Raw genomic sequence first — 18,335 nt, 5'->3', positions numbered from 1 at the left:
AAAGTGCAGCTGGAGATAGACAGGTAAGGGTAAAGAGAGTGGGGATATGCAGCAAAGGCCTCTAGGTTGGAATGGATCCTGGCCACTGTGGTGAGGACGCAGCCTTGATACACTGGGGTACACTCTACCAGGTGAACAATCCCCAAAAATAATCAGTTTAAATTATTTGCTAAGTGCTGGTAATTGTGTACCCTACCTCAAACTACCTTTAACTTTGTTAAACTAAACACAAGTCAAGATTGCTTTTCATTTGTTACAAATTACACAAATCTTGCTCCATCAGATAGTCTTCAGTTGTATTTAGCTAACATACAATACACATTACTGACAGTGTACCTGACTCCCTGCAGTCTCCTGGAAGCAGCGACCCAGCATGTTCTTAGAGGTGACAGGCTGGTACTGGGGGGTCTGGTAGCCATGCTGGCCTGGATAAACTATGTTGTAGCCATGGTGCTGGATCTTCTGGCTGCTCTCTGTGTGGTGGTAGCTGTAGCTGGTCGATGAAGAGGTGCCTGACTGAGAGCCCTTCAGCTGGTGCCCGTTGTTGTGGAAACTGTCTAGCTGAGACACCTGGTGGACCTGGACAGAGGCCTCTGGAGGATGTTTGATGTGGATATTGACGAAGCTGGGGCTGAACACTGGAGGCACATGGGACAACATGAGCAATACAATTATTACAGTGCATTATCATCATAAAAAGGCCATTTTAGGTATTACTCTCAAATGTACAATAGAATTTGATTGCAACTAATGATTTTTTTTCATATTGGATAATCATGAAAAAAGAAATCTTAAAGTGAAAAGTGAACAGTTGACATTAGGGTTATCCATCCATCCATTATCTCTACCGCCTATCCCTTTCGGGGTTGCGGGGGGCTGGAGCCTATCCCAGCTACAATGGGCAGGAGGCGGGGTACACCCTGAACCGGTCGCCAGCCGATTGCAGGGCCACATGTAAGGACAAACAAACATTCACACCTACGGACAATTTAGAGTTATCAATTAACCTAATGAGCATGTTTTTGGTCTTTGGGAGGAAGCCGGAGTACCCGGAGAGAACCCACGCATGCACAGGAAGAACATGCAACCTTCTTGCTGTGAGGCACGCGCACTACCTGCTGCGCCACTGTGCAGCCCAGGGTTATACATGCTTTAGAAAATGAATAAAACGGTCAATTGTCAGTCTGTAATCTACAGGCTGCATTGTGATCAGCCTCAATTGCTCTTGCTCCATGGTGTCCTTTTGTGTGTTTATAGTAATAATAATAATGACAATAATTAACTTTATTTGTATGGCACCTTTCATTCAAGAAATGCTGCTGAAAGTGCTTTTCAACAAAGAAATTGCATGTATTAAGTGCTTCACATTAAAAAGGACAGATGTAACATAAAAACAGGGCTAGAAAATTTATGTAAAATGATATGTAGAAAAAACCCACTGGATTGATTGATTGATTGATTGATTGATTGATTGATTGATTGATTGATTGATTGATTGATTGATTGAGTTAAAAAGAGAGTACAAAGAAATCATAAAATCAAGTAAAATACAACATTTTAAAGGAAGTACAGCAGTATGTAAGCATGAGCATGCAAAGCACAAAAGTTCCAGACCTGTATTAGGGAGTCACAGCTAGTTAAAGGCTATAAACACTTAAAATTTGATGTAAAATAGGATGGAGAATAAAACTCACTTAATGATGATAATAAGGATGGAAATATAAATAAAGACAATGCATAAAACCGTTGAATAAAATAAGAAAATATAGGTAAAAATGGAGTAGAATAAGGTTGAAAAACAACAAAGAATAAAGCATCAAATCACAGATTAAATAAAGTATAGGTTAAAATAGATTTCAAAGAATGCATAAAATCTGGAAGTCATAGCTATTTAAAGACTAGAGTGAAGAGATAAGTTTTTAGCTTTCTTAAAAAATATTCAGTGAGCTGGCCTCAGTGATGTCTGTAGGTACTGTGTTCCAGAGCTTTGGGGCGTAATGGACAAAGGCTGAATCAATGATTTTATTTCGACTGGAACCCTCCAGTAGACCAGCGGCAAATAATCACAGTGGTCTTGAGGACAAACAATAAACAAAGGAGTTAGCAATGCAGCTTGGTCCATTAAAGTCCATTAAAGGCTTTGTATAGCTGAATATGTATAGAAGGAGGAGGACCTTAAAATCAGTTCCAAATGTTACAGGAAACCTGTGCAGAGCAGCTAAAACTGGACTAATCTGCTCTCTCCTCTTGGTTCTGGTTAACAGCCGAGCTGCAGAGTTTTGGATGAGCTGAAGTCTCTGTTTTTGTTTTTTTTTTTCAAGAGGCTGGTAAATAATGCTTTACAGTAATCGAGTAGGTTTGGAATAGAGGCATGAATCAATGTTCAGGATGTATTTGATAAAGAAGTTGTCGTACCTAGTAGATATGTTTTCAAGGTGGAAAAAAGAAGTTTTCGTCACTTTGTTGATATGGGACTTGAAGCTTAGATCTGAATCTAGGATGACACCAAGACTCATAACCTCAGATTTAATGCAAGGAGTTAATTTTCCCTGATAGTTAAACAGCATTTCTCTTTTTGTTCTAGGGCCGACTAGTTGGACTTCAGTTCTGTCCTCATTTAACTTTAAGAATTTATTGCTCATATATTCATTTATTGTCAAAAGACAGTTAGTAATGGAGTCTATAGCTGCAGCAGCATCATTTGGTTCACCAGAGATATACAGTTGTGTGTTGTCTGCATAAGTGTGACAACAAACACTGACCTTAGGCCTAACAGAATTTTTTGATGCTTTTATCTTTTTACACGGTTTGCTGAGGTCATCTGTGTTTACATCAGCAGCAACACTGACTCTGATTCAGGTTATTCTGTAATTGAAAAACGATGCAAGTTCTTCACTGCACATGGGTGTTGGTGGTGCTGAGCAGCTGGTTAATAGTGAAGAATAATATTTAAGTTCCCAGCATTCTCTGCAATAACCTCAGGAAAAGTAATCCTTTTTTGCCAGATGTATTGCTTTGTTAGAGACAGTCATGGTTTCTTTGTGTATGCTATAGTGAACTGTGAGGGCAGTTTTCCTCCATTTTCTTTCAGCTGCTCAATGGGTTCTCTCTATCTCATTAACACTGCTGTTGTTTAACTATGGGGAGATTCTGTTAGTCACCCTCTTTTTTACCCCACTTTAACCTAACTGGAGCAGATCAGCTGAGCTGTGGTAGTCCCTTCACCACCCGCTCAAATCAGGTATCAGCAATTGACACAATGACGATAGAACAACCACTGTATAGCTACTGAAGAAGTAATAATTTAATTGTTTGTTCCTGTAACATTTTAAATGCTTGTACTGTACCAGAGCCAGCAAAAAAGAAAATCTTCAACAACTGAAATCAAACACTCATAAAAGGTAGGAAGACAATTACAATGACTAACACAGACTGAGTATAATGCTGCCACCATTTTTTGATGAGAAGGGTTATGTGTTTTGTAAATTTTAAATAATCCACATCAGATTTATTGTGAATGTATACTTTTCCTCCAGTCTCTTTTGTTACTAGCCAGTAAGACATTCTATTGTCAGACATAGACCTTATATGTTATTTGCTGACTATGCCAGCGTTTATGCTTGTTTTAGCCCATTTAGTGCGCATGCGCCGACCGTGCATGCAGCCTGTTGCAGTCGCTCCTGTTTCTTTTCTTAGTTTTACTAATTCTTTTGCCTTATTCTTTATTATTAATACCTGCAATTTTATGACAGTTATTTTGAAGCTGTGCCCTCTCCAAACATGTTGGCCGAGAGAGTTCTAGTTTGTTTTTTCACTTTGGAATTACTAGTCTCAGTGGGACACAGCACCGATGTGCAGCGCATTGTTTACTCCAGAGATCAGCTGATCGCGCTGCTTGTTGGCCAGAACATCAGACCCGCTGAAATCTGGAGGAAAACACACAGAGGACGCAGGGGAGGACAGAAACAGCGGAGGAAAAGAGCTGGGTCGAGACAACAGAAGCTTACTGAGAAGAAGAGATACAAGCCGTCTCTCCCCTCTCTCATCATTAGCAACGTGAGGTCGCTGGCAAATAAAGCGGACGAGCTGACAGCACTCACCAGGAGTCAGAGGGAGTACCGGGAGTGCAGTCTGATTTGTTTTTCTGAGACATAATTGCATCAGGACATACCCGACGACGTCTCCATCAGTGGCTTTCAGACTGTTCGGGCCGACCAGAATTGCACCGAGAGCAGTAAGCGTAAAGGAGGGGGGCTCGCCGTTCTAGTCAACAACTGATGGTGTAATGCTGGTCACATTACCATCAAGGAACGTATTTGTTGCCCGGACATTGAACTGTTGGCTGTTGGGCTCAGGCCATATTATTTGCCCAGGGAGTTTTCACATGCCATCATCGTTGCTGTTTACATCCCCCCCTCTGCCAACCCGATGGCGGCATGTGACGTCATTCACTCCGCCGTGGCCCGTCTGCAAACCCAACACCTGAGTGCATTCATCGCTATCTTGGGTGAATTCAACCACGTCACCATGGCAACAACACTGCCCAAATTCACGCAGTATGTGAGCTGTCCAACAAGAGAGAAGAGAACTCTGGACTTGCTGTATGCTAACATCAAGGATGCATACAGCTGCTCCCCCCTCCCCCCGCTGGCCAGGTCAGATCACAACCTTGTGCACCTCACTCCCTGTTATGCGCCTCTGGTGAAGGGTCAGCCTACGACCACAAGGACCATGAGGAGATGGTCAGAGGAGTCTTATGAGACACTGCAGGGCTGTTTTGAGGTGACAGACTGGCAGGCACTCTGTGAGCCGCATGGGGAGGACATTGACGGGCTCACAGAGTGCATCACAGACTATATCACTTTCTGTGTGGACTCCACTGTCCCAGCCAGGACTGTCCATTGTTATCCAAATAACAAGCCGTGGGTGACAGAGGACATCAAAGTCATCCTCAATGAGAAGAAGAGGGCTTTCAGAGCTGGTAACAGGGGGAGGTGAGAATGATACAGAGGGAACTGAAGGTGAAAATCAAGGAGGCTAAGGAGAAATACAGGAGGAAGCTGGAGTGGCAACTCCAGCAAAACAACTTGAGAGAGGTCCAGAGTAGAATGAGGACCATCACTGGCTTCAGGACAAACAGCGGAGGAGTTGAAGGCAGCGTTGACAGGGCCAATGAACTGAATCTGTTTTTTAATAGATTTGACACTTCAGGCCTGGCTCATCCCCCCTCTGACTCCTCTGCTGTCTGTCCTGGACGACCATCATCAACCACTCCCCACTCCCCCCCCTCCTTCTCCTTCCAACCTGAGGACAGGCCCTGATGGTGTCAGCCCCAGGGTGCTCAAAGCATGTGCCCCCCAGCTGTTTGGAGTTATTCACCATGTCTTCAGCATGAGCCTAAGTCTCCAGAGGGTCCCCATGCTGTGGAAGACGTCGTACCTAGTTCCTGTGCCAAAGACATCACAGCTCAGGGCCTAAAAGGACTACAGACCTGTGGCACTGACCTCCCACATTATGAAGATCCTGGAGAGACTTGTCCTGGAGCAGCTCCGGTCCATGGTCAAGCCACTCTTGGACCCCCTCCAGTTCACCCCGACTTGGGAGTTGAGGACGCCATCATCTACCTGCTCAACCGTGTCTACGCCCACCTGGACAAGCCGGCGAGCACTGTGAGAGTCATGTTTTTTGACTTCTCCAGTGCATTCAACACCACTCGCCCAGCTCTACTGGGTGACAAGCTGACAGCGATGCAGGTGGACGCCCCCCTAGTGTCCTGGATTGTGGAGTACCTGACTGGCAGACCACAGTATGTGTGCCTGCAACACTGTGTGTCAGACAGAGTGGTCAGCAACACTGGGGCTCCACAGGGGACTGTTCTCTCTCCCTTTCTCTTCACCCCATACACCACGGACTTCAACTAGTGTACAGAGACCTGCCACCTTCAGAAGTTTTCTGATGACTCTGCGATAGTTGGATGTATCAGTAAGGGTGATGAGGATGAGTACAGGGCTGCTGTGGACAACTTTGTCACATGGCGTGAGCAGAACCATCTGCAACTAAATGTGGCAAAGACTAAAGAACTGGTAGTGGACCTGAGGAGAACCAAGGCACCGGTGACCCCTGTTTCCATCCAGGGGGTCAGGGTGGACATTGTGGAGGATTACAAGTACCTGGGGGCACACATTGACAATAAACTGGACTGGGTAAACAACACTGACGCTCTCTACAGGAAGTCGTCTCTATTTTCTGAGGCGACTGAGGTCCTTCAACATCTGCCGGACTATGCTCAGGATTTTCTATGAGTCTGTGGTGGCAAGTGCTATTCTCTACGCTGTTGCGTGCTGGGGCAGCAGGCTGAGGATGACAGACTCAACAAACTGATCGCAAGGCCAGTGACGCTGTGGGGATGGAGTGTGACTCTGACGGTGGTGTCAGAGAGAAGAATGCTGACTAAGTTACGGACTATCTTGGACAACGACTCACACCCACTTCATGATGTGCTGGCCAGGCACAGGAGTACGTTCAGTGAGAGACTCATCCCACCAAAACTCAAGACTGAACGCGACAGGAAATCATTCCTGCCTGTGGCCATCAACCTGTACAACTTCTCCCTCTGAATGGCCCTTGGACTTTTCACTTAAACTGACACATATTTGACCAATTCAACTTTGCAGATCCTGTTGTATATACTGTTTTTCTCTCTCTTTTCTTTCTTTTCTAAATTTATTCTAATTCTATTCCTGTAAGGAGCACTGCAACAAAAACAATTTACCCTCGGGAATCAATAAAGGATTTCTGATTGGCCTCCAGTTTACATTATATTTCACATGAGTGAATTGTGGGCTATAACATGCATTCTTTACAGGATGTTCCCTGATAAGGAATAGGAAAGTGTAACGTGTGTAGTTTGCAAAACCATTTGGTTAGCCTTTAATTGTACTAGTGGCATCACAATTGTGCTTTTTACTCACCAGGACTCTGGCCGTTGCTGTAGGTAAGTGGCAGTGTATGTGTGGAGTGGACATGGGTTTGGCTGTAGCTGCCTGATGTCTGCTGGTGCTGCTGGTGTCCATTCTGAACAGGCATCTGGCAGAACTTTCCAGTAAAGCTGGGAGGGCACTGACACTTGTCCCTGGCACTGCACTTGCCACCATTTATACATGGCAGGTGACACACCACTGAGAAGATACACAAAAGGACAAGAATCAGATTATGTTGATGCACTAATCCCACACACACAAATACTAACTTGGTATTCGCAACATACCTGTGAGCGTATTTGGATTCACATTTGTGTGCCTTTTCAACACATCTGTCAATAATTAGACTTAAGACCATCATAGTCAGATTGGGCTTCATCTGAAGGCTAAGGCCAAGGACTCGTAAACACAGTGTTGATGTAAAGCTCAGGGAATCCAAAATGTGCATGTCAGCCATCCAGCAGTATTGCATTCACAAACTTTATCACAAAGCAAACATCCATGTCATTAAAAGACTTATTCTTTTTTTAGTCTTTCGCTTTTATGTGATGAGTGCAGCTGGAGACAGGAAGGGGGGAAGAGAATGGGAAAGACACACAGGAAAAGCTTACAAATGTCTGTCAGTGACTGGCAGATCATTCAGCACTTCAACACTCAGCTGTGGTGGTAGCCATTTGGTCATCTCTTCTTATACTGAAGAGGAAGAACCAACCAGCATCTAACAGACCAAAGTGACATTTGCAGGTACATCTCCATTCAAATGTTCTGCAGCTGAGCAGCTAATTAGCTATGCAACGCTCTTTTCCTGGGTGGATGTTTGTTTGGTTGGTGGTTCAACAAGCTTAAGTTCAGGAGAAGATGTGTGTTCATGTTTGGAAGTTAGATAAGGTGGAGACTTTGCATGTGAGTTAATGTGGGATGTTGTTTTGAGTCTGTGGCTTTTATGTTATTTAGCAGGTTTCTGTCTGGCTAGGTGGGACCATCTGCTCTGTCTATGAATGCTGAATGTTACTCTTTTACGCAGTAATTTAGCTGCATTTAAATAAAGTTTCCATCTATGTAGACAGATACAGAAATGAAATTCTGTCTAATTCATGTAAAACTACGGGGCAAATCATGAAATCAAAAAAATGCAAATATAAATCTCCACAGAAATCACTACAGTAAAAATCAGCTTGTTTTTTTTTTATGGCTGTCATAGTTGTGAGTGTTAGTTTTGTTATTTCCTGTTTAATGTTGAAAGTTACCTTGTGTTACATCTTTTGCTGTACTTCCTATGTTTTCCCACCCTTGTGATTGTTTGATTTGCGTCAACTATCCCTCATTTGTTGTCACCTGTGGCTAGTTAGTCTTCCCTCCCAATGCATTTAAGTTTGCGTGTTTCCCTCAGTCTTTCCCAGTTCGTCTTCGTACCAACTGTGGCAAGCATTCCTGCCATGTGAGTTCCTACCTTGTGAACGTTTCCCCAGTGTTTCTGAGATTTTGGACTCTTGGTTTGTTTCCCTGGACTTTGCTTGTATTGGACTTATGCTCTCTTGGTTTAGATTTTTTCTTTTTTTTTTCCCTGGACTTGCTTATTTTCTCATTTTGGGACTTCTGCTCTGTTTGGATTTTGTTGCTACATTGGACTTTTACTGTGGATTTGACCCTCACCTGCCTGTAAGTCTGGTTTGTTGTCTATCATCTTAATAAAATTATTGAACTTCACCAGCTCAACATTATGGTCTGTATTTGGTTTCAATCCCTTGTTCGTCCATGACACATTTTCAACAGAATGAACTGGCCAACATAAACACAGCAGACAGTAGCTCCCTATTGGAGGAGGTTAAAAACTTTGCATCCACTAAGGACTTTTTTGGACTTTTGCTTTGTCAAAGTTCTGAGTGTCAGTTTTGTTATTTCCTGTTTTATGTTGAAAGTTTCTTGTGTCATTTTTTGCTATACTTCCTGTTTTTTCCTGCATTGTGATTGATTTGTATCACCAGTCCCTCATTTATTTATCATATTTTATCACCTGTGGCTTGTTAGTCTTCTCTCCCTGTGTATTTAAATCTGTGTGTTTCCCTCAGTCTTTGCCAGTTCATCTTTGTACCATTTGTGTCAAGCGGTCCTGCCATTGTGAGTGTTTCCCCAGTGTTTTAGAGATTTTGGACTTCAGCTTTGTTTCCCTGGACTTTGCTTGTACTGGACTTATGCTCCCTTGGTTTGAATTTTTTTCTTTGTTTTCCCTGAGCTTTGTGGATTTTGTGGCTTCATTGGACTCTTACTGTGGTTTTGACCCTCACCTGCCTGTAAGTCTTGGTTTGTTGTTTATCATCTTAATGAAGTTACTGAATTACACCAGCTCAGCCTCTTGGTCTGCAATTGGATCCCATCCGTGACACATTTTCGACAGTGCTTGCTGCTAAAAATGACACATACAGTCTATGCACGAGTCACAGTATGTGAAATATAAGGCATGGCAAGAAGAATGCCTATCTGCTTTCCTGTAAATAAAGTGCTTCACCTATCTTAGTCTTTTAGAAGTCCTCCTGCCTTTCCTCCCACACTCAACTCACCTTCCATACCAAAATTTGTTTTAATCTTAACCGTAAATGGTTCAATACTGTCTGGACTGCTAGTGCTAACTACTACAACTGACAAAAATGAGCTGGCAGCTACAGGCATCTTTAATAAAGGAAACATGAGCTGAAAGCCAGAAAGCTCTCAGCACTTGGCTAGTCGCTGCACTCACCTAGGAGAAAATGTGCCAGAGGAGCTGGAAAAACACCACTTAAATCCACTCTCCAGGGACTGCAGCAGGCCAAATAGGATACAAATACAACAGGCTGAAATCTTTCAGATCTAAAAAATAATCCTCATAAGTGGTGTCAAGCCATTCCCTGAATTTTTTTGCTATCACCAAACTATCCCTGATTACCCTGTAAGAAAAACCAGCATAGACCAGCATCATTTCCATGCTGGTCTATGCTGGTTTATGCTGGATTGATGCTGGTTTAGCTGGTGAGTCAACATAGCTATGTTGGTACACCAGCATGGTGTTGCTAATAATGCTGGTGGACCAGCATGTTGTTGCTAGTGATGCTGGTGAACCAACATAACCAGCACAGGATGCTGGTGACCAGCATAACCAGCATGGAATGCTGGTCACCAAACCATGAGGTAACCATGAGACATATTCTATTGGTTTCTAATGGTTCCTGGTGGTTTCTAATGGTTTCTAATGGCTACTTATGTTTTCCTAATGGTTCAATTTGTTTTTCTAATGGAATTCTATTATCTCCTACACAAATCTACAGGACTTTAACTGGTCCCTACTAATGGTTCCTACAGGAGACTTAATGGTTCCTACAGGAGTCTAATGGTTCCTACAGGAGTCTTAATGGTTCCTACAGGAGTCTAATGGTTCCTACAGAAGTCTTAATGGTTCCAGGTGTTTCTATACCAGTCTAATGGTCACTATACAGTGGTCTAGTGGTCACTACAGGGTGTAGTGGTCTCTAATGGTTCCTAATGTGATGGAGGAACACAGATGTTATAGCCCTCTTTGGCGATCACATCTGTGATTTCCAGTGGGTCCTTGTGTGGGCTATACAGTACACTGTAAAATAAATAAATAAATAAATAAATAATAATTTTTAAAAAATCCTAATTTTATGATAATTGACTAAATTTTACAGTACTTTTTTTTTTTAAATAGTATAAAAATTACAGACAATATCTGTAAATTAACAACGTGTCTGTTATTTTAAGTATTTTGACAATAATAATCAATACATTTATTTCTCATTTTTTTACAGAAAAAATACATACAATTTTATGTAAAATGACAGTAATTATCTGTAATTCAATATGTAGTTCGTTATATAACAGTTTAAGTCCATATTAACATTCTAATGTTTTTCTCTGTAATTTTAATATAACTCTTACTATTTTTACATTTAGGCGTAATTTTACATTGACATCAAACATCTTTCTCTGTCATTTTAAGGTAAATCTTACTAGTTTTATATTTATGTGTACTTTTACATTAACACTCTGTAATTAAATATGTAGCTCCTTATATAAAGGTTTATGACCATACTTATATTTTTCTCTGTAATTTTAAGGTGTCTATGTACGTACAGATGCAGCAGCCTCAAAATTCCCCTCCAGGCTAGAGGCCATCCAGCTCCCAGCCGGCTCCCAGCCGGCTGCCAGCCAGCTACCAGTCCCCCCCTCCTCTTGGGGGTGTGCCCAGAATCCACTATAAACACGCCTCTTCATTCAATTGCAGGGTGTCACCAGGAGATGGCGTGTCCCTCACAGGAACACATCTCAAGGGCAAAGATTTTTACTCCATTACATTCATCTGCTTTAGTAGGCTTATTTGTAGTTAGGCAGTCACAGTTACTCAACTACTTTACGTTGATTATTTAGATCAACTTAGAAAAATATTTCTCGCACAAAGTCTTAAAAAAGTCTTAAATGTGTGTTTCCATCAGCCTGTTTTAATGCATATTTTCGATTTGCAAACAGAAAATTCCTAAGTTTTTCTCTTACAATATACTGTATGAATGTTTTCGTGATTGTTGCGATCAAAAAAAACAAACTCATGTAAAAAAGTTGTATATAATCACTTCCTATATGATAATAACCATACTTCACATTACAGAAACAGTCGAAAAGATTCAGTTCCCATCTTAAAAAAAAACAAGTTTTAAGTTGAGAATACGAAGCATCAGCTCAAAGTTACAAAATTATGTGGTGGAGAGTTGGCGTAGTTGGTAGAGCATTCGCCCCATGTATGAAGTTCTCTGCAGCGGCTACGGGTTCGATTCTGTCTTTCAGCCCTTTGCTGCATATTATCTTCTTCTTCGAAAAAAAATTTACAAAATCATTCCTGAGTCATAAAAGTGATGTAGCTTTACAAAACAGCCTGTGACTCCAAGAATAAACAGGCTCCATCTGTTTACATAGAGTTTGCTTTTGATAATTATCAACAAAAATGATGACCTAATTTTACTTTACATGCGCTGGAACAGAGACAGAGCTGCAGGAGCAGAGCGCGTCATCTGGAGATTCCAGGGCTCGCCTATGTTTTCTGTAACAGGCGCGCGGCTCTCGGCAAAAATAGACCAGGAAGCGGCCAGTAGACAGTCATATTAGTATTGGTTGGATATGCGCTAATTTTTGCGATCGCAAGATTTCCTGGTCGGACTGATAATATACATTTTGATGCATGAGGGAGGTGGGAAAGTTGGCTTATCCATAAATGTAATTAAGTGTAATGGAAACATTTAGTGAAGTCTATAAAGTAGCCAGCGACACAATATTAATATCTGTGGCACAAATTGATTTTTAATTACTGGAGGTACGCGCTCCCCTCCGCCCTCCACCTATTTTACTGGCCATAGCGAGTCTGTGGGACAGTGGGGGCTGGGAGCCTGTTTGGCTGGCGACCATCCATTGAGTTAGAACACCACTTATTCAAATGCACAAATGCAGTGAAGTTCACAAACCACCAACAGTTTATAGAATAGGATGGACAGTCTATCAGTGGCCATTAGAGCAGCTCTCTAATAATTAAAATAGATGTCACACTGTGCGGAAGAGCTTAATAAGTTAACAAGAGATTTGGCCACGACAGCTGAAACAATGAAACAAAATATTGCATGCCACGGATTAGACAGATACAGAAATCATCATCTGAGAAATACTCATGATACTGATTTCACTGTTTATTGGCCGTTTTCATGTGTGTGTGTTAACTGATTGGCCAATAAAAACAAGTAGATTGGCCCATCTACATCGGCCCATTGGCCCTTTATGCCCCACAACACTGTTTTTTTTCATGGGTCTGATTGGCCCATTAGGATTATTCATGATTGAATGTAGGTGTCCGGGCGGGGGATGAGGCTCGCTGGCTGCGGAGGGAGAGTTGATGTTGTAGTAAGAACCTGTCTGCCTGGTCTAACATGATGAAGTCATGCTGAACATTTCCGTTTCCCAAAAAAACATTTATTTGAGGTGCAGCGGCACAATATTAATATCAAACACGCGTGCACAACGCCTGACGTAAAAAATGCATTCTTGGTGTGCTTCTGAGCACTATGTTTACCCGCGACTATAACTTTTTTTAATAGTTACTGTTCATATTCATCGCGTGAACAGTCTGAAAAAAGAGACAGAGACACAGAGAGGAGGACACAGACAGTCACACAGACAGAGTGATGAAAAAGATCAGTGATAATTAACTACAGTATATTAAGCCTATGATGTTGAACATCGCAGTGCACAGTGCGAGCCGTCTGCGGCGCTCCGCAGCCGCCTGTGAAGGCGAATGAAAGCGAAAGCACCAAGTGATTTGTTTTAACGAATTTCGTTAGATTAAAATATGTAGAACTGTAAAATATCACTTCCATGAGGCTGTTCAGTCAGACTAACAGATCACAGGCTGAAATTGGCATTTCATCCTCCCGTCCCTCCCTCTTCAGCGCACTGTAAATGATTTCTGTCCAGTAACCGCATCAAATAGCGACCCGCAAATCTAAAATGCGCTACAAACAGGAAACCCACCAACTGAAAGTGGCTCCGCGAATCAGGCAGAGTATTAAACATTTAACTGTTTAGCAGTTCAGAATGCTAGAAAACCGCGACGCACAACTTCTGTTATTCATGATTAATTTTCTGGGCACAAATCACTCGGCATGCGGGAGCCTCTCCAAAGGTGGAGAGAGATGTGGAGGAAAAGGCAGGATGGGCAGATGAGCAGATCCAAGAAGTTTGTGAACGAGCACTACAATAATGTGGATGATTAAGCATAATTACATTTAAAAAACTGCACAGGGTGCTCTACTAGACAAGCAGTTTTTCTTACAGCAGTGGAGGCTATGTGCAGATCTAATGAACGACTCAGCAAAGCTGACACGGTAATAATGACTGCTCCTCCTGGTGGACTGATCGAGAGAGTGCAGGTACTTTCCGCAAATGGAGCTTAGGGGCGTTACGAGTTGGCCCCACGCCGATGACGTCATCGCGGGGGATCTCATTACAGTCACGAACCCGCCTACTGCAGAGCAGGGACCGGTCACGGACCCGCCAGGGCCCCAGCATGAAATTAGGGGAATTTCGAGGCCGCTACATCTATCTATCTATCTATCTATCTATCTATCTATCTATCTATCTATCTATCTATCTATCTATCTATCTATCTATCTATCTATCTATCTGTGTGTGTGTGTGTGTGTGTGTGTGTGTGTGTGTGAGACAGAAAGAGAGAGAGAGAGAGAGAGAGAGAGAGAAAGAGAGAGATGCTTATGTAATGTACAAATAAAACTAAACCATTCATTTATTTTCTTTATCATCTTTTCTTGATAAAGAAAAAGATACTACGTAACAATTGCTATTGGCTGTCTCACCATGTTGCTTTGAACATGATTGGTTAATGTGGCTGTCATCAAAGAAACTGGCCAATGACAACTGTGCGCGCCTTCTTTTTGAAAACACGTCAGGTTGAATGGTTAGGGTGCACAATCATCAGCGCTAGTCAGTTGGTCCACTAGTAAGGTTGCCACGATTAGTCGTGACTACGTCGACTATCAAAATTGTCGACGACTAATTTAGTAGTCGACGCGTCGTGTATTTTTTTGAAGCATTGTTTTTCCCTCAAAACTGTCGCTGTACCCTTGATGCCTGCCTGTCTGTCCTTGATGCACATGCGCAGTAATGGTAATCGGCGTCAGCCGTGATGTCACTGTAAGTTATGCCAGACCAGTATCATGTCTACCCGGCAACGGAGCTCAAAAGTTTGGGAGCATTCACAAAACAAAAGACAAGCACGTGCAATGCAGAATCTACAAGGCAGAACTTGCCTCCCATGGCAGGATGACGGTGATGCCCGAGCATCTGAAAAGGAAGCATGTCGTTGTGGCTGGTTCAACTTCAGGGACAGTTGTCTCGTTAAGCTAATTGGCTACGTAAACACTGAGCTACTTACTTATACTGATAGCTGTAAACATTAACACTAACGACGCCGATTTCATTAGCCTTACGACACATATGTGTTTGCTGTAACGTAATGGTGATATCGTGCTTGAATAGGAAATGTGGTAACGCTAATATTTTCTAACGCTACGTTACAGTGCAAAAAAAAATATGTTCCTCTTCAATGGACGACTTTGTTACCAAGCCAGTAACATGCCGACCTCAACAAGCACATGTCCTGACTAGTGAACCACTAGTAATGCATTACCTGGATTATTACCTTGATTATTTTACATCTGCTTGCCTTTTTTATTTTGAGCGAATCTGAGTTGTGGAATTTAAACAGCGATGGTGGTATAGTGGTGAGCATAGCTGCCTTCCAAGCAGTTGACCCGGGTTCGATTCCCGGCCATCGCAGAAAGCATATCTTCACACTCACTGCACTGAGGAGCTCCATCAGTGACAGGATGCTACATCCAAAGTGTGTGAAGGAGCGGTATCGCAGGTCATTCCTTCCTGCAGCCGTCAGACTGTACAACCAAGTAATCGGTACAATAATATGTTTACAATCTGTGCAATAACCTGTGCAATAATGCAATAATGTGCAATTATCAGTGCATAACAATTTGTAAATACTATCTACAATTTCTTAGGATGACGTTATTCTTTTATCCCACTCTTGTATATATACTTGTTTTGAATTTGCATTGCACTTGTTCTAATACTTTATACACTTTATTGATGCTGCTGTATATTGGAATTTCCCCTCGTGGGACTAATAAAGGAATATTGAATTGAATTGAATTGAATTGAATTGAATTGAATTGAATTGAATTGAATTGAATAAACGGAGTGATGATCGATCATTAAATGTCCAACGTGAGGTCCAACAGGTGACGTCATTCTGCATTATAATGAGCCATGTGCTTCTGTTTGTTTGAGAAACAATGGAAGATTCAATGATGGACAGATTAAGAAAGATACATTTGCATACATTTGGTATGAGGACCATCAATGGCTTCAGGACAAGCAGCAGAGCAGTTGAGGGAAGCGCTGACAAGGCAAATGAACAGATTTAACAGATTTGACACTTCAGGCCTGGCTCATCCTCCCTCTGACTCCTCTGCTGTCTGTCCTGGACGACCATCATCATCCACTCCCCTCTCCCCCCCTCCTTCTCCTTCTCCTTCTCCTCCTCCTTCTCCTTCTCCTCCCCCCCCCCCCCCCCATCCTCCTTTGTGAGCCCTCTTCACACCTCCTCAGACTGCCAGACAGACTTTACACTCCAACCTGAGGACTAAACCCCTCCCCTAGCTGCCACCTCCACAGTGTGCTTCATTGCTGACCAGGTGAAAAGACAGCTGATGAAACTCCACCCAAACAAGGCTCCAGGCCCATGTTCAGTGAGAGACTCATACCACCTAAACTAAGGACTGAACACTACAGGAAATCATTCCTGCCTGTGGCCATCAACCTGTACAACTCCTCCCTCTGAATGGCCCTTGGACTTCACTGGTCTTTTCACTCATCTGTTACATATCTGACTAAACTTTGCACATCTGTTACTTGCACATTCATTTGTAATACTTTGCACATAATTTGCACACCTGTTTGTATATACTGTTTATTTTTTCTCAGTATATATATATTGTTTTATATTCTGTCTATGTTTTGTGGTATATTTGTGGTGTGTATATATATATATATATTTTTTTTTCTCAATATTAATATTTGTTTTTATATTTGCTTTATATGTATATAGTTTTCTCTCTTTTCTCTTTCTTTATTTTCTAATTTTATTGTAATTCCATTCCTGTAAGGAGCGCTACAATGAAAACAATTTCCCCTCGGGGATTAATAAAGGATTTCTGATTCTGATCTTTAGATGTATCTATTCTGTATTTCCTAAGTATGTTTTCAGTTGAGGATATTTCACAGTAACCTTTAACATGATATTTTTAGTCAGTACAATAGTTATAATATTAAGTGTATTACATTAAAACTGTAATTCTACAAAAACTGAATCATTAAATATTGCAGCTTGTACTTCTGCAGGTTTTTAACATTATTTTACATATTTAAACATTCATCTAAACACAAAGCCTGCAAGTTACAGATGATTTTAATCTTTTTTATGCAGTTTACAATCTTGAGCATGTGTTAACACACTAAATTGAAGGTGTTAGATTGTAATAATTTAGGAAAAATCTGTAGAATAATGGTATTTTTATGTAGAACCTTTAATGAAAGTTTAATTTTACTTGAATCAGATATATTGTTATCAATATTTTACTTTAATTTTAGGGTTTTTGTTTGGCAGCCATAGCTGCCAGTCATTTGACCGTTTTGGGGGGTTTTTTAACAGAATTTTTTCTTACAGTGTACATGATTACACATATGTATAGACATGTCTCTGGGGCCCAGTGTTAGGACTCTGCTACAATTTCTGTTGCAGCAGTAGGTTTCTAATTGTTTCTAAGTAGGTTTCTCAGTATTTTTTTCTAATAGTTTTAGATCCTAATGGAACCCGTAGCTTTCTAATTGTATTACATTCTAATGGGACCAGTAGGTTTCTGATGGTTTGATCAGAAACGTGAAGATTTAATTAGGTAATAAGTAAGATTTAATTAATTAGGTAATAAGTAATTCATATTGTAGATTAGAACATCCACAGATTGCAGTCTATGATAGCAATCTGTAATATATACTGAATGTATTCAGCCTCTCTGACCAATAAAAGTCACCAACAGACATTTGTTCTGTTGTTGTTTAAACATTCATAGTGCAAAATCAGCAGGGACAATCAGCTCTTAAATCATAGAAATACCAGGCATTTCCCTTCATGTCTGAAGTTTTGCAGTCGGTGAAGAGCAACTGTGGCGCCTGGCTCCAAAAACTGCAGCCATCTTAGTCTTGTGAGATTACCATTGTTTATCTTTGCACAACATCAGAGAGAGTCGGGATCAAGCCCGACAGAAATCTAACCTGCATGCATTGTGCAGCCAATGCCAGTGAAGTTCTGTGAAGGACTGACTCATCAAATGAGCTCAGTGATGCAACTCCATACTTTCAACATACACAAAAAGTCTGACAACCTTGATTTTTACATGCGGCTAAAAAAAATAAAAACAAAAACAAAAACAAAAAAACCTAGAGCTTGTTGCAAGATTGGAGTGAATACTGGGAAATCACAGGCTGGTTTTCAGCAATGGAGCTAGTAACTAGAACCATGCGGGATCAGTGGCTTAAAAAGTGGAGTTAGTCTCATAAATTGATATCCTCAGTTCTAAAAGAACTTGATGACTTTAAAAGTCAGTGGTTTACATATTTTATTTTAAATCTACCATTACATAACAAGAAACAATGTGACAGAAAAAGTCATGAAAAACA

General features: G+C 41.5%; 1 protein-coding gene and 1 non-coding gene across 5 annotated transcripts in view; one reads left to right on the top strand and one right to left on the bottom strand.

Moving 5' to 3' along the window:
• The window catches only part of ltbp1 (latent transforming growth factor beta binding protein 1), a 175,920-nt gene that overhangs the window by 78,350 nt on the left and 79,235 nt on the right, over positions 1 to 18,335 (bottom strand). For all 4 annotated transcript variants that reach the window (XM_070978139.1, XM_070978140.1, XM_070978141.1 and 1 more), the window contains exons 6-7: positions 6,972 to 7,178; positions 337 to 638 (exon numbers count right to left, since the gene is read on the bottom strand). In XM_070978139.1, the coding sequence (XP_070834240.1) occupies positions 337 to 638; positions 6,972 to 7,178 (509 nt within the window). The remainder of the gene's footprint in view (positions 1 to 336; positions 639 to 6,971; positions 7,179 to 18,335) is intronic.
• trnag-ucc (transfer RNA glycine (anticodon UCC)) lies at positions 15,291 to 15,362 on the top strand. The gene has a single exon. It is a non-coding gene; the product is annotated as a tRNA-Gly (tRNA).

The sequence above is a fragment of the Chaetodon trifascialis genome, chromosome 13, assembly GCF_039877785.1.
Source record: "Chaetodon trifascialis isolate fChaTrf1 chromosome 13, fChaTrf1.hap1, whole genome shotgun sequence".
Classification (NCBI taxonomy): Eukaryota; Metazoa; Chordata; class Actinopteri; order Chaetodontiformes; family Chaetodontidae; genus Chaetodon; species Chaetodon trifascialis.
The sequence above is the reverse complement of the archived record's forward strand: the minus strand, read 5'-3'. Positions and strand labels throughout refer to the sequence as shown.